This window comes from Mycteria americana, chromosome 9 (genome assembly GCF_035582795.1).
Source record: "Mycteria americana isolate JAX WOST 10 ecotype Jacksonville Zoo and Gardens chromosome 9, USCA_MyAme_1.0, whole genome shotgun sequence".
NCBI lineage: Eukaryota > Metazoa > Chordata > Aves > Ciconiiformes > Ciconiidae > Mycteria > Mycteria americana.
The window spans coordinates 33287779-33313012 of record NC_134373.1 but is presented as its reverse complement, the minus strand read 5'-3'; the positions used below and the strand labels follow the sequence as shown (position 1 = coordinate 33313012).

Here is a 25234-nt window from a genome sequence, read left to right as displayed (position 1 = left end):
GTCCCTGACTGCTTTCTGTTGTCTGTTCCCTTTGTACTTCCCTAGCATCTATGGGTATTGTATTAAGGATGTTAGAGGGTACGTACCTTTCTGAACCTCTTTATAGACTTATCTGTGAATTGGTGCAGTCCCTCCTTTTTTATTCTGTTTGCTTTTGCAGCCTTCTGTGGCAGCAAGGAAGCTTTTAGCTAGGGGTTAATACAACAGATAACATTCACGAATGAGATCGAAAGACAGCAGTTCTCTCAGTAGCAATAGGTGAAATTGGCCCCTTGTTTGAATGCTTCATCCTCCACCATCTTCGTCTGTGGCTAGTAGGAGTTGGCTTTTCCTGCTTTCACAGCAGGGAAACTTTGCCAGTAGTCTGCCTCTAGGCAGAGGTGGGCAAGACTGGTTAGGCTGAGATGAGGAATATACTGTTATCTTTCTAGGTAGCAATGTTTCAGAAGGCAAAGCTGTTGTGAGAAGTGGCTTGGTAAAAAGCAGGAAAAGAGTTAATACAAGGAAAACAGGAGGAAGGGCTTGTAACAAAAACAGTCCCTGAGTGTATCTCTCTCAATAGAGACTTCACAGCACTTAAGAGATATGGCACATGCTTTCTATTGTATTCTGCCAGCTACATAGCTTCCAAATTGAACTTTTGGACACAAGTTGTTTAATAAATAACTGATGAGCATAACTTGTATTTTTTTTTTTTTTTTTTTTTTTATTCAGGGAGAGCCTTTTAGCTTAGCATGTGTGGCCCTAACAGGAGGAATAGTGCCTTGCTCTGCCTAGCATCCTTAGCTTGAGCTGCCCAGAATCTGATGTCTTACCCCTCTGCATTACCTTTGGTGCTTGTATGACTGGGTGCTAAAGTGGGTTCAGCGAGCTCACCTTGCTGAAACAAAAGATCTGACTGCTGTGTGGAGTGTATGCTTTCAGGTTCCTGGACCAGGAAGGGTTCAGGTGAAGAATAGCTGCAACTCCCAGTCTGGATTGCCTTGCGGCACAGTGGAGCTGTACCCTTCAGCTTAGAGCAACCTGAGGAGCTTTAAACAGCTGAAACGAAGCTGCTCTAGGAGTTCAAATGTAGATTGGAAACTAAACCTCCTGTGGGAGGCAATAAATATCTTTAATGATGGAATTATACGGTGATAAACATATGGTATTCTGGTACTTGGAGGTAAATTTGTATCTACTGCAGACCTCTCTAACTTGGCCTCATGGCACCCATCCTCTTGTCCTCTTTCTGTACTTTAATCAAAACAATAGCTTTCTTCTTGGGGAAAGCTTTCTTTAGGAAACACAAAATCCTTTCCTAAGGCAGATTTTTTTTTTAAAAAGAAAACTCCTCTTTTTTTTTTGTCTAGTTAGTTGGACAAATGGCTTGTTCTTTAGTGAACAGTTCTATTCTTGTAATATCTTCCTTCACAAAACAGGAAAATGGTACTGCCCTCCCTGATGTAGGGAGGAGTACTGCCAAGTAAAATGCACAAAGTAAATAACTTATGTTGAAATGCAGTCTACTGTAAATGAAATTTTCTTCTCTGCCATTACCATAAAAGATATTTTTGAGAAGAAGCCTGGTGGTGCCCCTACAGAAATGTGACCTGATCTGTTCTTCATTTTTATCTGAAGTTCTACTTAATAGCGTAGTTAAATATCTAGACTGTTGGTAATGTTGCAGAACCAGTAAAACCAAGGGAAAAGTGCTAGTCTTGCTTCAGAGTGCCAAAACAATGTCTTGTTTCACACTTCTACTGTTATGATGCGCTGGAAAGTAAACATCCCTTTGTGTGCCTTGCCAAACTCAGTTTGGAAAACACTTTATAATTATGTAATATTTTTACATGAGCAGTGAGCAGGACTTAAGCAAATACTTGAGGAATAAACCTTTGATCTGCAATACCACCAGTCTCTTAAAAACAGTTTTTCCTGAAAAATTATGTTTGTAAAATTTTCAACCTTCACAGAAGACTGGGCAAAAAATAGCATCACTTTGGTTTATGCTTTTCTGAGATAATAAAAAGAAGACAGCTTGGTTCTGAAGTGGTGATTTTTTTTCTTTAATTATTATTTTATTTTTTAATGGAGGAGGAATTGGCACAGGAGAAGATGTATTGCTGCTGGAGTCCAGCATACTGAAAGTTCTCTTAGGTTCCTGACTCTTGCCTTCAGGGAGTACGACATTCCTGAAAGCTTTCTTGCCACAAAACAGGATAAATAAAACTTTTCATTATAAATTTCTGGAGTGGAAATGGGAGTCTTCCTGAGCTGAAGGCATGCTTTTTAATCTTTTGTTTTTAGTTCAATTATTTCAAATGTCTTCACTGTACGTGTCTGCAGCTGTCTGACGTGCAGCCCTGGTGCATATTTTATAAAGTGTAAACTGAAAAGATTGCTCTCTAAACCCCACTGTGCAGATCAATGACTATATTTATTTTTCCCATACAGTTTCTCTGCTGGCCTTTAAATCTTTTTATGTACTTTAACCCTGTGTGTGTCATAATCTTATAAAAGATGCTCCTTGGAGATCAAAAATATTAGAAATGGTAATAAAGCTCCTACTTCCTGAATGTAAGGAGGAGAATGTTTTAGGGGAAGACTTCCTGGCAGGGGAAGAAGAGGTGTTAAATGAAAAACCCTGGAATTTCATACTTGGTCACCCAAAACAAGTGACCTGATTCATTTCAGTAAGACCTCTTGGGTACAAACTATTCTGAAATACAAAGCCTGACTGTGTGCGTGAGCTGGGAGGAGGGGTGAAGGTTGTTTTTTTTTTATGGTTGAACATCAACCTGGAAGGCTAATCTTAGTCTCCCATTCCTTAATTCTAGTTCTGTTCTTCTGTGTTTGTTTGTTTATTTTCAGATCATTGTTTAGTAATTTAGGTAAAGTTCTTTCTGGCTTCCCATCTGGATGAAATACATTCTTGTGTACCAAAGTAGGTCATGAATTAGACTTGTGTGTAATAAGGAGGGTTTATGTATGCAGAAGTGGCTGTTGCACTGGTTTAATTGGTTACCTGTCACTAGCAAAATTGTGGCAGCTGCCTCTGCTTTGTGATTAGCATGAGCTAAAGGTATCAACTTAAACTACTACCAAGGCTTAACTGGGGTGGCTGATAAAATGCCTCTTTCCTTCAGTAGTGGCAGGCTAGCAGTGTGCACGTGGTCACCTGCAATGGGTTACCTGACTGGTACCTTCCTAAGATGTAGCGACTTGGTTGCTTTTAGCCTTGCGTGACTCCTGTGCAGGTACAGGTCTCAGTAGGGTTTCATATGTAACTATTACAGTTACCGTATGGCTTAGCCTTAGAGGAATTGTGATAATTGTGAATGCTTCCTTGAACTTCTGAAAGGTTATACTCAAAACTGGCTAGATGGCAGCTTGCAAGTAAAGTATCTTTGTCAGGTCAGAAATGTGAACACGTTTTTATTAAGAAGTATGTATGCTTCAGCAGATTTTGGCTTTGTACTTATTTGAAGCTTTCCTATTCACTCATGCTTGCTTTTATAAATCCCATTTTTAAAAAAAACCCAGCACAATGATGTAGTAATTTCAGTTAACTACTTATATTTCATAAAACGGTGTCTCTTAAATTGTTCTGAACCGTCATCATTTACACAAAAAAATAGCAGTTATGCAAGTGTTGGGTTGTTCGCTTTAGGGAAATTAAACTCTGCAGTCACTTCTTTAGGAGTCTTCAGCTAATTCCACCTCAACATAATCCAGGCTCCGTCTTGCTGGCTGTGGCATTGTGGCTCTATCTTGCATTCTGTGAAAGCTTGCTTTCATGATGGCTAATGATGTACTATCTGTTTCCTGCTCCCAGGAGATTTACTGAGCTAAAACACTATAGCGATGAACTGCAGTCTGTCATATCACACCTTCTGCGAGTCAGAGCTGTAAGTATTTCCCATGTGTGTCATGACAAATAGTATAATTTATTTCTAAGGCAGTATTTCTTCTTTAGTCAAGAGAACTGGTATATGTGCTCTAGAATAGGGGCAGTTTTGCCTGAGAGAGTCTGGCTCTGGAGTGTGGGGCAGGAGATGGCAAGGGGAGGGTGCTGACTTTGTACGGGTTTGTGGGGAAAGAGTTCCAAATGTGGTGGTTGAGCTTGACAGTCATTGGAGGAGCAAACACATGCATGTTGCTAATCTGCACTCTCCCCTGATGGTCACATATCAGAGGGAGGTGTCTTAAAGAGGATCGAGATGTCTGCTTCTCTCTACTCAGCAGACAAGTTGCTTTTCCTGGATGTCTGGGCTGGGAAGGGCCCCAAAACACAGTTTTCTGGTCAGACATATAATACTTTGTTTTCCAGAGCTTGTAGTATGAAGCGTGTATGCTTCCCAGAACGCTTTTTCTTTTTTTGGCTTGTTCTTCGATCTGTAATGAATAATGTTCTTTCTAGTGATAAGAACAATTATGTCATGCATCAAGATACTCTATGGGTTGAGAATGAAAGATTTTATTTTATTTTATTTTTAAAAGTCACAAAAAGGAAATAGGAAATTACAATTCCAATAATGAGGAGCACGATACTGCTTTTTAGTGTGTTCAACAGGGATTTGATTTTTGATGGAAACTGTGCAGCAGAAAGGACAGTAATTGATTGCCCTGTTGAGCTGAGGTTCTGATGTTCTACTGACAGTGCCTTTTTCTCAGGGTTGTATGTGCATGAGATCTGTTGGGCACTTTGCTTACATTTCCTTCTTACTGCTTTGACAGACCAGTAACGGTAACTCTTAACGAACTTCAGTCTTGTTTATTGGTACATCACAATTACGAGGGCATTATCAGGATTACAAGTCACGCTTCAGAGTGTACATGTGGTCTTTTCTTCTGAGGTTGTTGCCAGCGTTGTAGTGCTGGCTGTAGCAGGTACTGACTCTCCAAACAGCTGAAATGACATATCTAGCTTGAGCAATAAGTTCTGCAATGGATAGCTCATTTCCTTTCCTTTGTTTCACTGAGATGGATGGAAAAAACTGGATGGAAAAATCAAGTCACTTGTTAGAATTTTACTGAAGCTTTCCCTGCAGTCTTGGTGATAGGAGGGACTTTTGTCTTGCCATCTTTATGTTAAATAAGCAAGTGTGGATATAAATTTGGCATTATAAGGGTAAAGGAGGCTATGCCTTACATCTGGTTATCAAAAACTGAAGGTAACTTGATTATTTCTGGTCTCCGTAGGTATATCCTGTACATGGGTGCTTCCAAAGAAGTACTTGAAACATTACTTTTCAGTATAGCCTTGACTGTGACCTCAGTCTTCAAAGACTTAATGCTGTTATTTTTCCTTCAGTAGTGGCTTAGATTTAGATTTAGGCCTAATCTTGTTTACCTGTATAAAAATATTAAGGCTTTATCTTGAAGTTTGTATGTGGGTTTTCACAAAGCAATTGCACTTCATGTTGATGACCAAAAATTTACTCTAAATAATGTTTTAGAGGGTAGCAGACCGGCTATATGGTGTCTATAAAGTCCACGGCAACTATGGAAGAGTATTCAGGTAAGAGTTCATGCATTTTTTAAATATGTACATAGAGAGAGAGATGTGCGTATAGAGAGAGAGAGAGTAGGGAATTTGTTGGTTATGTTGTTATGCTTTTGAAAAGTATATCTGAAACGCTTAAATGCCTGCCTTGGAAAACTTCATATTGCAGTTTGAATGAGATTTCTCTGTTGGATATAGTGATCTCTGGATCTGCTGAGCTTAGTCTCAAGTGGAAGACTTTAGCTTTTGGTTTGTGTTCCAGACCTTTGGGGCTTTTGTTGTTGCGTTGGCATTCCTTTTCTTCAGAAAGTAACTTAGTACCCGTTTTCATGCAGTTGTCTCTGAAAAGCTTCTAGGCCCTTTTAAGGGTTAAAAATCAACAACTATATCTATCCAATTTTAATACCTTTTTTAGGTGAATTTGCCAATCTTTTTTTGATTTATATGAGTGAATTGCATGCTCAAGTTTTCCATCTCACTGGAGAATTAAAGAATCTAAACTTCTGGTTAAGGGAAACCTCCTGCTTCTACACGCTGTTCTAGTGCTAAATTTAATTCTCTGGGTTAATGGATTGCAGATGTCTTTCTCATTGGGGGTTTTAAAGTGAAATTAGGTGTAGTTCTGTAATAACACAAAGACAAACAAATGTCAACATCAGCAGAGTGGAATGTTTATGAAAAAGTGAAGGATAGAATAGATGCATTAGACATAAATTATGTGAAATATAAGGGGACCCCCTCCTTTTTTCTTGTAAAAAGAGTTGTGGATGTAATTCTTGTAACTAAGAAATCTCATAAGGTTTCACAAAGCTGAGAACACAATTAAAATGGCAGTGCACATACTTTGGGTGTCCAGAACAAGTCTTTTGCTATCTTTATTGTAGCTCTGTTTCCTTCTTTATCTAAATGATCTCCATAATGTGAATAAGTAGTGGCAGTAATGAGATGGTTGTAAGTTGATATTTTTTTAATGAATAGAACTAAACAGCAGTCTACTATGAAAATAGAAAACAACATACAGCAAACGGTTTCAGGAGCAGTAAAATGCTTGCAAATGTCAAATCCCACCTTCTGGTTTTTGGAATGAGAGGCTTCTAGCTGATGTGTTGCAAGTCTGGAAAGCTTAGTTTCTTCTTGATGAGCATGTTAGACCAAATTCTGTTTTAGAAAATACCCCCCCCCCCCCATTTTAACTGCTAGTGTTTTGGGGTGGGGTATTTGGTTTTTTTTTTTTTTTTTTAAATTGAGTTTTAGCTATTTAAACAAGACTCTCTCTGCCCAAAACCAATCCCAAACTAAGTGTATTTGTGAGGATGGGTTTAGGTGGCTGGGACAATTGTTTAACAGAGTGCCGTAAATAGCCTTGCCACATTGTCAGTGTTGCTGCTTAGAGGAAGAAAACAGTTTGGCCAAGTCCAACTTTGAGGCAGTTTCCATTCAGGTGTCACCTGGAAAGAAACTATATACAGGATGCAGCTTATTAACTTCCCTTACCCTTCATGTGTGATGTTGTTTCTCGTTTGTTTTTCCTACAGTGAGTGGAGTGCAATAGAAAAGGAGATGGGGGATGGGTTGCAGAGTGCTGGCCACCACATGGATGTGTAAGTACTGACTGAATATCTGATAGTTTGATGTAAGCCAGATGTAGAACTCTCCCTCTTTCCTCTCTTTTCCCTCAACCCCAAAGTACATACAAGTAGTGCAGTGAGAAAGTTGGGGGTGCATTGTTTTTAGGTATACAGTGTTTCTGTGACTTGGATGCAGGCACAATTTTAGCATCCATGTACTGTATTAAGTAGCTCAAAAGGTCTCAGGAGAACCAGAGGGGTTTCTTTTTTTATTATTATGTTGAAATTGTAGAAGTGTTTGGAATTCTTCCAGTTTCTCTTTTAAGCTACTAGGCGAGAAACTGGTGGAATACAACCTTAATGTACTGCAGGTCTAATGAGATCTGTTTGGTTTTGATAGCAGCATTTTGTACCATGCAGTAGGTGGTACACAGATTTGGACTTAATTACAGAAAGTTAAGAAATTTAATTAATCAGCACCAAAACTGCAATGGATTCTTGAAACAAATACTGACTGGATGTAATAAAGTAGAGAATCCTCCCTCTTTGCATCTTGAGTCAGTTGGCAGAGTACGCGAAGCACAGCCTTCAAAATAAGAGTCTAGCACTTCAGAGTGCTCACAGAAGTGGTATTCCAGGCTCATGCTTTCTGCTTTCAGGTAGTCATATATAGTAAGTGAATCAGTATAATTTCTCATCACTCTGATTCTTCTTCTATAATCACGCAGTACAGATAAGTAACAACTCCAGCAAGAGATGGAAGCTGTTTGAGAGTTCCTCGTACAGTATTTTTACTGATAAAGTGTAATTAGTGTGGAAGTAAAGTTATCAGTTTTAGTTTACAGTGCAGATTGACATATGTACTACTGCCTGGTTGTTATTGGTGTTATGTTGTCAAGTGGAAGGGTTTGAAGAGCCATGCCAAACTCCGCCCTCAGCTTCTTCACAATAATTCTGTTTTTATCAGATCTTTATGAATTTGAACCCTTCTGAATAATTTATTCACACTTCTGTGTGTTGGCTAACATGGTGGTTTGCACAAAAAAAAACTATAATATTTTTTAGGCAGAGGGCTCTGGTGAGAATAAAGAAATAGAGAATGCATTCTGCTTTCAGAAGAACATCATTGAAGTAGAGGTGGAATACAATGTTAAGCACCTATTGCACTATGAACAAATTGAAGAGATTATGAAAACATGGTATAATACAGAGGAGTTAGAGGCATGAGTAGGTTTTCAGTGGTTCAGATACACCACACTAAGATGTCAAACACCTAGAAATGCATAACCAACTAAAAGAAGTAGGTCTTGCTTCTCAGTCAGGAGGCTGAACCCTCTTCACACATGCAAGATGTCTAATATTTCTGTCTGTAACACAGTTAGGGTTAAAGATCCAGAGTAATGGCAATGTTTCTGGGTAACTTTAATCACTGCATGAAGGGTGAGGTAGCTTTCATTGTCTGTCATCTCTTCTACTCTGGCACTCTTGTACAACAATAATCTCTTAGTGACAATCAAGCAAGAAGCAGCAGCTGTGAGATTCAGGAACTCATTCAGTGACCCTTGTGGTCTCCTACCAGTAAGGATCATATCTGTGATCTCTTGAAAGTATAACTTACCAGTCCAGTTACCATTCCCATAACATTAGACAGGAGTTTATTGCAACAGAAAGCTACTTCAAGACCGTTGCCTAATATAGATGTTAAACTTCAAGACTAATTTAATTATTCTCTATCTACCCCATATGCTGTAGTCTTTACTAGATGTTTATTTAAACTTTTGAGTTGTTATTGTTTAGTATGATCTAAAACTGCTTAATATTTGGAGAAGACATCCCAAAGCACCTCTGAGTGTGTGTTTTATAACAGGATGAGGCTTGCTAAAATGATAGAAAACAACAGAGTATGCTGAGAAAGCTCAAGTGAATGTCTGTAATTCTGTCATTTAAAAGATGAAAGAAAAAAACGCCAGACCTTTGACTTCTGTCCTTTATGCTATTAATCAGTGACCCTTTATCTCTGTATCAACTAGACTGTCATTACAGGTGGAAGCAGTCTAAATTAAAACAGGGGTTTAGTTGATGATTCCCATGAAGAGTGCGAACATATTAGGTACCTTTAGAACTTACTGCAGAGTTTCTCCTTCAGATTTTCCCTGGTTTGTCTACCTGCTCAGGACAAACCAGTATTTAAACTTCAGCTTAGGCAGTCAGAAATATAGCTTGTCTTACTACTTTTTTTTCAAATCAAACTTACGTGTCATTATGAAAACCCTGTCTAGGTAAGGTGGGTTTTTGTTTGGTGAGGGGTTTTTTTGTTTTGGTTTTTTTGAGGGCTGTTCTGCCACAGATGAGCTATAGCACTGCTCTAAACTTAGAACTTACTTGAAACTGAAATGTGGTCCATCTACTGCCCTGAGAAATCTAACCACTATACTAAAATTATTGTACTTCAGAACTTAAAAATAGAGAGGGTAAGCCACTTATGACCTGTGTGGCTGCAGGATTTTTTCAGAACAAGTATGTTTTTTCAACAGTTTGGACTTCTTCCTTACTGTGATTCATAATATGAATTCTTGTTCTGCCTGTTCTTTTATCCCTTCTACTTAAACTGATCTGCTGTTGCTGGTCACTTCATATGTTAATATTTATCACCAATAGCCTTGGTAGGGCTTTTTCTGGGTGTGCCATGTCTTTGATTTTGCAGAGCATCAAAACAACTCATCTTGCTTGCCAACTTACAAAATTCATACTTGAACAGATGGGCATGTCTACAACTTTTCCTCAGGCTCCACATTCTTGCAGTTATTCTGCAAGTAGCCATTCCCTCTTTGAAGAGCCTTAGTTCACATGCCCTACTGAGCAGGCCTGAGGATGATGATAACTTTCAGCAGGAGTGTCTCCCTTAAGTTCCTAGGGGTCTAAGCGATATAGTTGCTTCTTTTAGAGCTTGCAGGAGGGATTTCTTGTTCTCTCCCAAGTCACATTACCAGTTCCCTTTCAGCTTGAGACTCTGCCTCTTCTTCCATAGAGCCAGTTACTGGAGAGGCAAAGGAAGAAAGGGAAAAACTCAGACTTTGCAAAAACTTTAAAGCCAGGAGGTGCTGTAATTAACATTTGGGTCACATTGTGCTGGTCACTAGACAAGCATAGACATACACTCGCTGCAGAGAGCCTGCAGCTGTGCAAGGGATTGCCACATACTTGAGAACCCAGACTGAGCTGGCAGAATAGATGAAGGCATTTGTGATGGGATCACACTCATTCTGGTTATCTCCAGTGGCACACGCCCTGTATTGCTTGCTAAAGTGGCATCCTGTTTCTGTCACTGTGCCAAGTGAGATGTGCCGTTACCTCTTAGCTGTAGGCCTGTCCCTGCAAATGTGTTCAAGCACAGTCATCTTGGTTAGTGAGAACCTACTAAATACTGTCCAATAAGCAATATAAACTAGGAAAAGAAAGTGCTTTTTGCCATTTTTAGGAGACATCAGCCTAAATGACAAAACTCTTACTGAATGCAAGAGCTACAGAGTTGGTCCAAGCCCTTGTACTTCAGATTTCTCCCTAAAAGGCAGGTTTAAACTCCTTGTTGCTCTGAATTGATATGCCTGACTTACACAGCAGACAAAGCAACACACTTGCAAGGAGCTGAAGGACTTAATGTTGCGGTGTTCAGAGCACTGCTGTGAGTTCTGTTGTACTCGGGCTGAATAACGGACAATGAAAGCAGCCTTTTAAATACTGCCTCTTTGCTTTTCAGAAGGTATGATGTTCATGTTCCTATGCCTTAATGCTTTTAAGCCTTGCAGGATTTCTTCTGCACCATGTCTTTTTTGCCTTGGTGCTCCGTATTGGCAGTCCACGGAAGAAAAGGAATAAATTGTTTTACTTTCCTGTAATAAAAACTGCCTCATCTTCAGCAGGAAACTTATGATAGATTTTGTAGTAACAACCAAAGAAACAGGCCTGCAGGAGTGTTTATATTTGCTGATTCAGAGTTTAATTAAAAAGAAAGAAAAAACCCTTTTTAGAAGTGCTTTTCAGTCTTTTACTTTGTGACCAGTGTTTCTGTCAAACAGGTGTCCTCCCTTGTTACTCTATGTGTAGTCTTTAAAGGTTAAGTTAAGGAACAGGATACTTAACCATGGCTGTCTTTCACCAGATATGCAGCTTCTATTGATGACATACTGGAAGAAGAGGAACACTATGCAGATCAGCTGAAAGAATATCTCTTCTATGCGGAAGCACTACGGTATGTACAGAAGCGTATAGCTCAAATGGAAGCTATAGTCCTTTCCTCTAACACTGTGTTGATGTTGAATTTAGCTTGGTATCCTTTTCTGTTCTCTGAGAAATAGAAATTTCAATGTTGTGGAATCTCCATGTTCTCGCCTCTTATTTTGCTTACTCATATTTGATTGTGATGTGGGTGGCAATAAAAATTAGAACTGAGCTGATGAACAGTGAAATGACAGAAATGTTAAAATCGGTATACTGTGAAAGGTAATGCTGTTTATTCCTCTGGTTACACTGTTTCCTTGGCTTCTGGTGTAATAGTGCCCCAATGTGCTGAAAGCTTCAGCTTTCAAATGAGATAGGCCAAACAGAGCTGCTACAGCCATTACAAATTCCAGCAAGTTTCAAAGTGCCCTTATATAACTTTCACCTGCTGTGCAGTATCATGCAGCTCAATACTGATGTTTTAATTTATTTGCTTATTTTTACATTAGCCTTTATAGGGCAGTCCTCCTTTACAAGTGTGGATACAAAAGTAAATTGCTTTATGCTGTAAGATTGCATCTAAAGCTACTGTGCTGTCCACGGGCTGGCTCCAGACCTCTTGGAGAGGTTCGGTAGCGCTGTTGAGAATCGGGTTGGCGAGTGCGATGGCTGCTGTGTGGGAACCCAGAGCACAAGTAGCTTCTCCTGGGAGATGAACGTTTATCCGGCCTTGGAGTACGGATGTAGCATTGTCAGCCCACACAGGACTGGGACTTACTGCAGGTGGTCAGAGGAAACTCCTCTTTTCCAGATGAAAGGCGCTATATGAATCTAGGAGCGCAGTTTCTTGTTTCATTGTTTAAAAAAATAAACTGTGAAGAATTTTATGATTGACTGATACATTACTGCTGTGACAGGTACCATCTCCAGGTACCTTTTGTTATAGTTGTGATTTTTCTGTAACATATTTTAAATAAAACTATTTTAGTGGTGTCCTTAAGTAGGTGGTAGGGCTTGTGTTGCTGAGAGTGTCTCGGAACGAGTCTAAAAAGAGGAGCAGAAGAGCAGAATGTTGCTGTACTAAGAACTTTCTTTATACTTTGATCCAGGCTTGCTGAACTACAGCATTTGCAGAGTTATGCATTCTGTGATAAGACTGTTGAATTCGAGCTAGATAAATAACTGAATGTGCTGCCTGCCAAAAAAAAGCACGATGCCATTTGTAAAGTTTAAATGGAGGGAGATGTAGCAAAACAAAGTATTACGTGACAGATCTTTCATTGCTTACTTTTCAGGGCAGTTTGCAGGAAACACGAACTAATGCAATATGACTTGGAAATGGCTGCACAGGACCTAACATCTAAGAAACAGCAGTGTGAGGAACTGGCAACAGGAGTAAGTCTTTCCACTTTGTTCTCCAAGATGCCTTTTTATTTTTTTTATTTGAGCCAAGTTACTTAGAATGACATTTAAATGGCACTAACATGCTGGCTGCTGCTTATGAGAAGCAGTATCATATGAGCTGTAGGCATCTGAGGTTTAAAGTAACTTGGTTCTTGGTGACATAAGCTGTTTGTACCAAACTTCTTTTACTGAATACTGAGCAAGTAAATGGTTGGAGGAAATGTGACCTGAGCAGAATAACACAAACAACTCTATTCTAAAGGTCAAAATTCTGAAAGGCTTCCTCTGCCTTTTGAAAGGTGGATATTACTGATATGTGGTAGTCCCTTTTATATGGAAGATAATGTTACTTAAAACATTATCTTCCAAGTGGTAACTTCAAAAAAGTGTTTAGAATTCTTAATATTGCTGTTGGATCTATTGATGCTCTATATGCAGCTACTTCATGGCTTTTCTTTCTTATGTAGAACACAACACTTAAGTTCTTTCCTACTTCAGTAAGAAAATTGCTCTGAAAGGTTACCTGTGGAATGACTCACTTTGGTCCTATCCACAGACTAGCCTTAAGAGTTTGAACATGAAATTACTTCCTCCCTACTTTGCTCGGCCTAACATAAGCCACCATACCTTCTATAGCTACTTATCAATGGGACATTCATGAAATGGAAGTTAAAGCCAAAAATCAGCTGAATAATAAGAATAAGCCCAAATGCTGGTAAAAATCACATAATGTCCTGTGGCTGTGCTCAGGAATCCCAAACGTAGTGTCTTTGTTTTTTGTAGACTGTGAGAACATTCTCCCTGAAAGGGATGACCAGCAAGCTCTTCGGGCAGGAAACCCCTGAGCAGAGGGAAGCCAAGATAAAGGTTCTAGAAGAGCAGATACAGGAAGGAGAAGAACAACTTAAGTCTAAAAATCTGGAGGGCAGGTAAATGGGCTTGACTTTTTCAAAGAAAACATAGGGCTTGTCTTAGCAAAAGCCCTTGACTGGATGCTCTTTAAGGTGTTTGCATTTTATAAGTGTTTTTAATATATTCTTGGTGTTTATGAGCTGTCTATAAAAGCTCCTGTCAGCTGCAAGTTGTGAAATAAAGTACAGTACATGCAGTTAGCTTCTGGTCTGAGTGTATGGCATATGTAAAACCTGATGACTTTCCCAGTTACTGAGCCCACTCTAATGGCTGACTTTGCATGCTTTTATGTTCAGCTAGTAATATGTTTAGCAGGTGGGCTTGCAGGTCTGCAGCTGAATAGCCTAAGACTCAAAAGCTGATTTGCTTCAAATATAGTATTTAGTTTGGTTTATGCATATGGGTCCTGAGCTTATGTTCTGCAACTTCTCATATGGGGGACAACTAACTCCTGTTTGAAAGAGGTTAGAAGTTCTGGTGAGTTGTTGTGTTTGAGTAACTGCTTCTCGGTGCTCTAATGAAATTTTCTTCAGGAATGCAAACATCAAAAACAGGAACTAACATTCCTAAAGCAATGTGATTGTGTCAGAACGCATTCATCGTATAACACAAGGGGTAAACGTGGGGTAATATGTTAGGATTAGAGCTGGAAAGATAAGACTAGTTAATGAATAGTTCAAAACAACAAGACACTCGGTAAATGCCATTTCTTAATCATTTTGACAGAAGTATGGGAGATCTGCTTTTGTAGCTCTGGAAGCAATTTTCAAGTGAATACTTGCCTTGTATGTATAGTCCAGCACAGATGAAAGCTATGAATTACAGAAATTTACCTCCATTTTAGTTAAGGAGACCTGAAGACACATCACCGAACCAACAAAATTAATTCCTGAAGTGAATTGTCCAAGTCAAATTTGCATTGTAAATGTTTGTTGTACTTGAGTGTCTCAAATCCTGATGACAAGTGAGTTTTCACGTTGGAAAGACCAAGATTCTGACTTGACAATTGACAAAGAAATGTGCAATGTTGTGTGCTGAATGTTAGCATAAAGATACGTAGTTACCCCAACAGAAAAGTATATTCTGAATTATGCTGGTTCTATGGCAGTGATGCTTACTGGAGGAAAAAAAAATGGAAAACAAACAACCCAACACATTCTGTGAAACTGATTCTTTAGATTAAAATCTTAAGAAGAAGATGGAGAATTAGGTAGTAGTGCCAATTATGAAATGAGGACACTGTGGGATGCATAATAACTACAGAACTTGGTTTACTGACTGAAAGATGGAGCGCTTTGTCATGCATAGCTTCTCTGGTGAGGGTTCAGAGGAAGGAAGATCAGCTGAGGATGGAACATGTAAAACACTAACAGAAATATTGCTTTTAATTCCAGAGACTTTGTGAAAAGTGCCTGGGCTGACATTGAACGGTTTAAAGAACAAAAGAATCACGATTTGAAGGAGGCGCTTATAAGCTATGCTGTTATGCAGATTAGCATGTGCAAAAAGGTATGTTTGTGAAAGGCCAGGCTAGCGTATATATCATATCGACAGGGGATCAGATGCACACTTTCAATAACTAGGAACATTGCAGTCACAGAAGGCTGGAATTCACTAGCGTAAAACCTCGCACATATTCTGTCCTACTCTAACTCAGTCGCATGTTGATGTTGATATATAATAGGCAGTGCGGTCCAATTCCAGTGTGGTCTCTCCCTTATTCTTGTGTGAAGTTTTGTGGGACTCTACAAGAGTCTTCTGTGTAAGAAAGTCTGTTGATGAGGTTTGCAAACAAAGTACATTTCCACCTCTTGATTTTTAACTTTTTTTAAAGGGAATTCAAGTTTGGACAAATGCAAAGGAATGCTTCAGCAAGATGTGATTATCTGGAAATGAATTCCTCCTCCAAGTGCCAGAGAACGGAAGCACAAATGTATAACACCAATGTTAAGTTGCTACATGACTTACGTATAAATCATGAAATAAATGAGTGAATAGTTTTTCTTTCTGCTGATTGTAATTGTTAATAAAGGACAAAAAGGACATGTTATTAAATGTTTAGCCCTGACTGCCACTTCTGTGGCATGTTTTATATGTGGTAGCAAATAATTCAGGGGTAAAAGAGTTACTGAAAATTACAGCTCTGTATTGGGGCAAAGGTATAGGGAAAGTTATCCCAGAAAGTATGAACTGTTCTGAGACTTGTGAAACACCATGCTCTGTAATGTGTAGATCACTTCCAGATGCCCTTCTTTTCAGCCATTGCTGTTTAGAATTTGTAATGCTCAAGGGTGCTTTGGTTTTATAATGGGACACACAGTTGTGTTCTTGAGGTCTATACCATAAGAGGGCAAAAAATGAAATACTGTAACGCCTAGGGTTCATATTTAAATGCCTTTGCATGTCCATAGAGAAATGTGCTTTTCCAGAGTTCAGGTTAAGCAGTCTCAAGCTCCTGAGATGTTTGAAACTCTCTACAGTAGAGGTGTTGTACAATGGTTTGATACAATATTCTGCATTTACTGGTTCCCACTTAAGTTTTGATATGGGCATTGATTTCTTATCAAACTTCTTCCTGCAAGTAAAGGAGACTGGTGATCCAGCTGAGCAGCAAAACCAAAGTCAAAGCTGGTAAGAAGCGGATGCAACTTCTGTTTGGTTGTTTGGAACCTGTTTACACTAGATGTGAATCTGGCCTGTGGTACCTCTTCTTGTAACTGAAGCGGTTTGGTTCTTAAAAGAATAGTTCTTAATGAAGATGCTGAAATAAAAAACCTGGTGCAACTTCGGTAGTACTTAAGGGCAGTGACGTGCAGAATCCACAACGAACCAAGGTGTCTGTTTGGCTCTTGTAATGATGTTTCAGTGTGTGTATATGTGTGTGTGTATATATGTGTATACATATACACCAGTATAACATGATTTGCAGTTACAGGTACTTGCATTAAATGTTCCCAATTATGAAAAACACTTACCACTGTCTAATATTGGGCTTTTGCTACATACTTACTTAAAGTTCCTGAAGTCTTGTGGAATTTGTCAGACTTGATTGCTAGTCCTAAAGAAAGCTTTGTAAAACTCTGAAAAGCGTATTTAATTATTCTGGATTATAACACTACTCGGATTTTTATTTTTAAGAGATACTCCAGGAAGTCCTTAAAAGTTCATTTGATAAATTATCAATAACGTAGTTACAAATATGCCCCATGTTACTTTTGTCTCTGCAGCAATTCTTTTCTATAAAACCATTGTAAAGAATTTGTAGGCCTGGTACACACTACAGCTTAAAACTCTGAAGTAAAATGCTGGTCACTCTCATAACCTATGTTGGCTTTTTCAAAGCATACGACAGTGACGCTCCTGGCTGAGATGATGTTGGGCAGAAAGAGGTTGCTCCATAGAACATTTACAAGGAGAAGCGTTCCGTTCAGAGGTTGCGGTATCCAGTTGCGATACAGGCTGAAGGACTCTTACATTCCAAACCAAGAAGTTGCACACTTGATGTATTCAGTAAACCTTCTAAAGGAGTGGTGCCTTAATACAATACCGTGAGGCGCTCAGAGTAGGTATTTTTCATGCACTTTGATTTTTGGTAGATCTTTCTGGTGCCTCTTTCCACATTTCACTTGCTGTACAGCTTATTAAATGTATTAGTATGCCTTTTTTTCCTTGCTAGTTGTACTAAATTTCAGAAGGGAACAAAACAGTTCTTGTAAGTTTTGTGCCAAATAAGCTAAATAAAATTGCTCTTTGATATTTTTGTTATGTGTTTTTTGTAAAAATGCTGTCTTCCTAATTCTGACAACTGCTGTTCAATTTCTTGAAATCGGTTCTTGTCCATCTTAGCTCTCAAATGGCCTCCAAACTTGGGTTTAAAATTTAAGAAGTAAATTGCCCACAACTACCTTATTTGCCTTTTAGGTGAAGAACGTAGTGTTAAGGCCAAACTTAGATGCTTGTTACAAGCCAGCTTTGATCCCTGCTTTGGTTTTGCCCAAACAGAACTAGCTGTCTGAATTTCATGCATGTCTTCATCTAGGTAAGAGAGGATGCATTTGAAAAGGGTTTGCGTAGTTTGAAAGAAATTGGGTGAAAGGTGGGTTAAGGATAATTTGTAATAACTTTATTTCTTCTGCTGTTTGCAGAAAAGTATTGCATGTGGTCTGTGTACTTGTGGATCTTAGCAACGGGTGAAGGTTTCTCCCCCTTTTAGCTTTTTAACTTTTTAAGGGGAAATCATCCAGTTAATGGCTGTTTCCATGGGGTTAATAGAGTCCACATGACAAAAGCGCAGTTATGAAGCATGCATTTTTCCAGTTACAGTGCAGATTTAACTTCTGTAACTCAATCCACTTTGCCTCGACGAGCTTCCTTCAGTTATCCAGTAAACATCAAAAATTGGTGGAAGGCCTTGGGAATAATAGCAGGTAGGTAGACCATTTTAACTTAATCTTGACAAAATGCTGGTGTATGAAAGTTTAGCTACATGGATCATCTGAGTTGCTGATGGAGCTGTCACTTCTGTCCCGGGCAGCTTTGCTGGGTGGATTGTCACTGTTTGTGCTATCCCTGACCTTCCCCGTTACTAGCAGGACCTTGACTTGTTGGTACATTTTAGTTGCTACTGTTGTCTGCTCCTGAAATGTAGCTAGGGTAAGGGAGCCAGCTGAAATGGAAAGATCAAGTATTTTTACGAATTCTCTTTATTTGGTTTTTTTTTTAGATTTATTATTTCAGTATCTGGCATGTCAGCCAAAGCAGAGTTAACCTAGCAGCTGAGTGCAGGGACTACCTTGGCAAGTGCAGAGCAGATCTTGGAGCTCAGGTCCACACTGAGGAGCTTGCCTCGTGCAGGTGGGCCAGAGGAAAGTGGCAGCTGTAGCCAAAGACAGGGCAGAGCCAGCGGAGCAAGGCCGAGGTCCCAGAGCAGCTGGCTGGGCTGTGGGCACTGCATCCTAGGAGAGACCTTGTTGTCCTCTGTGACTCTCCCTACCACCGACATTCTTTTGTGCATGTTGGTTGAAGAAACGAGAAACATTTTCTAATGTCCTCTAAAGTGTTACAGGGAAGGCAGTTGTCTTGATTCCCCACGCTTGCCATGCAATGGCAAGGCAGGGCTCTAATTCATGTTTCCCTACGTCTGCCTGTTCTGTGCATCCCTGGTGCCTCTGTCTTGTATTTGTTCCTAGAGCTCTGTGGGGAGGCACGATCTCTGTAATGAAAATCCTCGTACAGGCCTGCCGTAGAAATAATGCAAACAAAGGAAGCAAGCGGAGTGAGAGCTAGTAAAATGGGAGCACAGGCTTCAGTGCCAAATCCAAGTACAGCAGCTTGTGTATCACCAGCAAAAGCAGTCACCTCTGTAAGCAGTCACTTTGCTGCTGCTGCTGCAGAGTTAAGGCTGCTCTAAGCCCTGCGGTCCGAGCGCTCCTGCCTGGCAGGTTCCCCGCCGCTCCCCAGCAGAGCTGGCATTTCTCGGGGCAGGGGTAACTTCCAGAGGACACGCACTCCTGATCCAGCTCCCGTAGAGACCTTGGCACTGCAGGAGAGTAACTTGCGTGAGCCGCTTCCCTCTGCTGGGTGGCCCCCGGGGAGGGCAGGGTGCTCGCTGCGGCGGTGGGAGCCAGAGAAATGCCTCTCTTGAAATGGCAGAGGCTTCAGTGTCCCCCAGCCGAATCGGGGAGGCTTTACATCCATCCCCTCTGCGGCGCGGCTGCGGCGGGTACCTCCTGCTGCCTTGGGCAGCCTGGAGAGCCTCGAGTTCCTGCGTAAGCAAAGGGTTGTGACTCTTCGGCTGCCGTTTTCTGATGCTTCTGGGCATGATACAGTGTTATCAAAAGGATTTTGCAACTGTGATTTCTGTAGGGTCAAATGCAGAGGAGAAACCTTTTTTTGCTGCCTTTTAGTTGCTTTTGAATGGCTTACCTAGACTGGCCTTCCCAATGCTGTATTTTCTTTCCAAAAATTTTTTTTTCCTTTTACTGGTTGTAGAAGGTATCTAAACCACAAAACAAAGCCAAATCGGAAAGGATCTTGGGTGGATTTGGAGGAAGCCAGTTCCAGACAGTGAAAGTGCACAGTATTTGGAGGCAAGGGGAGCCAGCACCACGCTGGGAGAGGTAAGAGGGGATTAAGGTGTATGCACGTGAGGAGAGACAGAGTTTTGAGGAGATGCACAAGAGGGTGAGGAGGTAAGGAGGAGAGAAGAGAAGGCGAGCAGGCAAGAGGCAGAGCAGAGATGGGATGGGTGGAGGACCTGGAGAGGAGAACAGATGGAAAGCTGCTGTACCTGTGGGCTGTGCTGTGCAGGAGAAGGGGAAAGCAGCACTGCATTGTCCTTGTTTTGGAGGGGTGAAAAAAGTGAGGGAGGTGGAAAGAGGAGCTAAAGAAATTTCAAGAGGTGCCAAAGATACAACTATATAATACTGACGATAGTATCTAGGGCTGAATGGAACCTGTGGTGGTGACCAAGGTCTTAAAGCCGAGTTCAATACTGATAATGGTGTAACATTTCTCTTGAGCTCAGGAGGAGAGATTTAATTTTGTCTAATATTTTGTATCTATTTTTAGTATGATCGCTTTGAATTTCTGAATAAATAAAATAGGAGAAGAAGCTTCAGTCTTCAAAAACCCAGCATAAACCTTGTGGACACCCTGATGCTAGCCATGCGATCTGGGGGCCTGCTGGCTGATGCAGCTCTAAAACAGGCTGCTCCACATACCGCAAACATCCCAGCGACTACAATTAATAAATAGCGTCTTCATCTGCAGTAAACATTTTCTGTTATCTGCATATATCGTGGCATATGATAACACCTATTACTTTCTCTTCAGAAAGTGGCTGTAAGTGGCCACAGAAGACGAAAAGCGACTTTGTGGTGAGCCTCCCCAGGATGCTAAGGTGGAAAATGATGTAGTCGAAGGGAAAACGCAACCCCGACCGCCCTCTTGTGGGTCTCCAGCTCGGGCTCGCAGGGGTTGGAATAAAACTCTGCGGCAGGAGGGAGGCAAATGCCACCTACTCCCCTCCGGCCGCCCAGAGGTGCGAGGGCCATCGCGATAGCCGTAGCGTCATGGGTGCCGAAACACAAAGGGATGGCTATACTGGAACAGGTGTCCACGCAGGAGTTAGAGATGAATTCATGTATTGCTGTAGGTTGCTATTACTAATACCGTGTATTACACTGTGATTTGCAGCTTGTGCACAGGTTCCTCAGGTGCCTTTCACACCGGGCAAGTGGTGTTGTGAGCTGGACTTAAAACACACGTTTCTGAGCTAGCAGTATTTTTATTTTTTTTTTTAATAACTGCTTGGAAGTGGTGCTGGCTACACGGTCGGAAGGAATGACCTGTGACCGTTTGTGTAAGCTGTGCTCCCGTGTAAGAGATGGCAAAGTCGCCCTTGCCCGGTGCTGCTTTGAATTAGCTTTGTCTGAAGCGTGTGCTCTCTGATCCGAGCTTTGAACCTCTCCAGTGACAGAGAGGCCAAATCTCATGATGGTTGTTCCAGGGGCTAAAAGCATTGACTTTATTTTCAGTCTCGTTTGTCTGCTTTATCTTCCAAGCGAAGTGTTGGTAGGCTCCTGCCTGCCCACCTCTGATGGCCCTGCAGACACTGGATGCTCAGGGGGCAGGAGGGAAGAGCCAGGGGCTCCTTGTGCTGCAGCGAGATCCCTCCTGGGCCACACGGCAGAGCCGTACATCCCTCTCATCCCACACTTGCCAAACTGGAGTGGGCATTGCAATAGCCACAGCAGCGTCCCCACTCCTGTGTGACATTCCCTGCTCTCCTCCATGGATCATGTCAGCCCCCGAGGCCATCACTGCTCGTTTCAAGCCACGTCTGGTGCTCCCGCTGTCTTTCAGAGCGGCTCTTCCCCCAGCCCGACCGTGCTGGGGCCGCACGGGGCTGTGCGGGGTCTGGCACCGAGCTGCTGCTCGTTTGCTTCCATCAGGTGACTCCCGTCACCGCTTCTCCGCAGCGCAGCCTCTTCTTCTGGCGGCTCCTTAATCTTTTCATCTCCAACACCTGTGGTCTCGGTCATGCTCTCACTGCCCAGGCTGTTAGCGAAGATGCTAACCAGCACAGAGCCAATGTGAGATCCCAGCGGGACCCCGCTGCCCCAAAGAGTTCCCGTTTCCAGTTACGTCCTGAAGCCTTTGGCCAGATTTTAATTTATTTTAAGGAGCACTAGGCTGGCTCTCTGCTTTCTTATTCAGAGCAGGATCGGCCCAACCTGCGTGAGGAAAGCTGTGGTACGGTGGATTGCTGCATTAATACTATTGCTCTATCAAGGAAATCGTAATCTATTAAAATGAGAATCAATTTCACACGATCTGTTTTCCATTAACGTGTTGATTGGCATTGATCTCTTTTAATGCTATATCAACTATTATTTTCCCAGAGATTACTTTCAGACTGACAGGCCTGTAATAATCCAATCTCCCTAACTACATATTTTTATAAACAGGCAAAATATTAGCCTTCTTCCACCCTTGTGGAATTTCTCCTGAAGTTCAAGACTTGTTGAAAATCAGCGTCCGTGGTTCAGAGATCTCTTCTGTTGAGACTTCTGTAAGCTTGAGAAGAAGCTGTATGGATCTGCAGATACAGGCATTAATTTAAGAAGCTGACGTGTAGTGCTGCACCCTGGGTGTGACTCAGGAGAAATTATCTCCTCGCAACGGAGCTAACGCACAGCTATGGTTGATGAAGCGTGCACATGGAGTATGATTCGGTTTTAGCATCCTCCTAAATGAAGTGAAAAGCATATCCTTACATAGTTTACAGGTTATGACGTTATAACTCCATGCTGTTGCTGAAGTTTGACCAAATTCTCTGACGTCTCAGAACTGAAGTGCTGAATTAACCTTTGAACCATGTAGAGTGTCAGGAATATTCACTGGAGGAGGGGGCTCACTTGCGGACCAGGAGACACCATTTGGTCTGGGAAGCCGAACTATTAGAGGAGATGAGGAATCCTCCCTTCAAAATCTAAAATCCTTCTCAGTGTTAAATCTTTCCTATGTACATCTTGCTTCCTTATAGATAATTGATCTTTCCTAACCTTTAACTTCTCTTTATGGTTGGCTTTACCATTCCTCCCCTCTTCATCACACTTTACCTGTTTCTATTTCTCCTCTAAGCTAGGATAGGGATTTGAACATGTGTTGCCTTTTCCAATTTCAGGGCGCTTACTTAAAATATTTGGAAATAATTGCTGGTGATCATTCACTTTCTGTTCGACTCCTTCTCCCTGCTGATGTAGTTACTGCTATTTTTAGCTTTAAAATGCTAAATACGTAGTGCTTAGCTGGGTCTTTTTCCTTCCAACAAATATAATGATTGCGATTACAAGGCAATTTAGTGGTTGCTCAGTTTCATGTTACTTTTAAAGTTGAGAGAGAAAAAGGAAATGTTTTCATGTTGACGTCCACTATGGAGCTTCCTGTGCTGGAGTTAAATGAAAGAGATGGTAAGCCAGGGAGCGGGGCTGTATTGCCAGCAAACGTGTGAGCGGCAGGACAGACGCCTCGGTGGTGGTCCTCGGCAGATGGTCCTGGGGAATTTTTGACTCGATTCAGGTGAAGTTTCTCCTTCCTCCCTACGCCCCATTACCAGAGTGGGATGGCTTTTGCACCGCGGTACTGGAGACCCCTGGCAACCATGCAGGGATCAGGGAGCTGGGTCTAACGGAGATGCTCCCGGAGGGTCACGGGGCAGCAGGCTCCCGGTTTGTGGGTGCTGGCAGGATTCATCCGGTCTCACACGAGCTGCCTTAGGAGCCCGCTTTCGGGAGCTGTAACCTCTGCGTTGTGAGATCCAGCTTTGAGTAGGCAGATAAGGATATAGAGGGGAAATTAGCTGTTAATAGGAGCAGGGTTGGAGATAAGCATGGGGAAAGAAACCACAGAGCTCTGCAAGCCCAGCTGGTGGTTTTGGGTAAGGTCGGGTTTGGCAAACACAGGCTCAGCGGGTGGAAGAGTTGGTTTATAAATTTGGCTTCGAGGACTGACTTTCACATGAACCTGCCGTGGTTAGGAGATGGCCCTGCTCGGGACCTGAGCTGGGGTTACCTTTTCCATCCAAGGAGCAACACGTGGGATGCAAAAGCCCTGGCCCTGAGCGACAGGGCTGGGAGTTGGCACCTCAGGTGAGAGTGGCCTGTGCGGGGTGAGGAGGCACGTTTCGGTGTCCTGGGCAGGCTGAGCTGCCTGAGTGGGTAGACACAGTTTGTCCTGGGCAGATTGAGTGCCCTGCCTGAGTGGGTAGACACAGTTGTTGGTTCAAAAGTGGTTCCTACCATCTTTGCCAGCGGGTGCCCCTTCCCTTCCTCTCTTGCCACCCACCTTTCTGCCTTCCATCGGTGTTAATGCTTTGGCATGCGAGTCTTTCCGCCAGGTGTTGGTAACTCCGCGGTGCCAAGTCTGTGCCTGCAAATGTGTCGTAACAGTTGATTTTGTGTGTTACCTGCTCCGTGGCACTGCTGTGCAGGCAACCAGCCTGTTTCCTTCATCGCTTTTGTTCCGAACGTCCTGGCTCAAAGGCTGCTCCCCTTCATCCTCCCTTCATGCTGCTTCAATCCCTTTCAAGTTGTTTAGTCTGCCTGAGCCTGCCGCTCAGAAAATTGGGGTGGCTCCTACCAATACGGTGGCCATCCACAGTACACAGCCTCCCCTCCCGCTGGAAGAATGTGCCACAAAACCTTCATCTCTCTCTTTACAATGCGATTGCATCCCTGATTTCTTTCTGTTCTTCCTATCCATTGATTAAGGATGGGAAGGGTCTCAAGAAATGTTGCTGAGATATCTGCTTCTTCGTGTCGTGCAGAGTCCTCTAAAGTCCTCACCCACACCCCCAGTCTCCCGGGGTGTACGTCGGCACGGATGGCACTGCTTCATTACAGGGGTCTGTAACCAACCAGAACCAGCTGTCCCCGGAAATTTAAGCTTAATTACATTTTCTGTATTGGCTCTAGAGAGGCAGGAACTGCGTCCCTTGAAGGATGCTCTTCTGTTATCCAGAAAGAAGTGGGTTTATGCAGTGATTGAAGAGCTCTCTGGGCAGCATGGATTGCCTTTCAGGTTAGGTTGAGCAGCCATGTTCAGCAGTGCTTCTCCTCTCACCTTTTGTCTCCTGCCCTTTCCTCTTCTGTCTCCAGCCAACAGTGCTTTGTCCTTTTGTCTCATGTTTAAAAACTGCAGAGAGTCCTGCTTAGCTTTGACATGAACCACGTCCCTAGCAGACGCTTTTCTTTTTTCCCCATCTCCCTTACAGAGTGAGTGGCAACTCCTCTCCAGCTCGCTTGTCCAAGAGTTGTCCAACTGCTGCGTCAATGTTTGCCTTCCAAACCCCTGGTTTTCTTGTAGCACGGTGACCAGCGTTCACTCCTCAGAAACGTCTCCTGCCGCAGGTGGGAGATGTGGCCTGCTGCAGCAGGCAAGAGCTGCCCTTCCCCGACTGGCCGTAGGAGCGTGTCGCGTTCTGTTTATGCCTCGGCAGCTGTCCCTCAACAAAGGACATTTCTGGATCCAATGAATGGAAAAGCAACCTGTTGTGTGGCTGTACGGGAACTCTAAATCCAGTTATTAGATTGCCATAATCTGGGGAAAGAAAGGAAAATAAAGCGCAAACTGTGAAATT

The 25234-nt window shown here is 42.1% G+C and overlaps 1 protein-coding gene across 1 annotated transcript in view; it reads left to right on the top strand.

Annotated features, from left to right (window-relative positions):
- Nucleotides 1-17346, top strand: part of SNX4 (sorting nexin 4) — a 35748-nt gene extending 18402 nt beyond the window's left edge. The window contains 8 exon segments of the mRNA XM_075511716.1: nucleotides 3818-3890; nucleotides 5442-5503; nucleotides 7024-7089; nucleotides 11216-11305; nucleotides 12570-12669; nucleotides 13462-13607; nucleotides 14985-15099; nucleotides 15425-17346. Of these exon segments, the coding sequence (XP_075367831.1) occupies nucleotides 3818-3890; nucleotides 5442-5503; nucleotides 7024-7089; nucleotides 11216-11305; nucleotides 12570-12669; nucleotides 13462-13607; nucleotides 14985-15099; nucleotides 15425-15472 (700 nt within the window). The 3' untranslated portion in view covers nucleotides 15473-17346.
- The last annotated feature ends 7888 nt before the right edge of the window (nucleotides 17347-25234 follow it).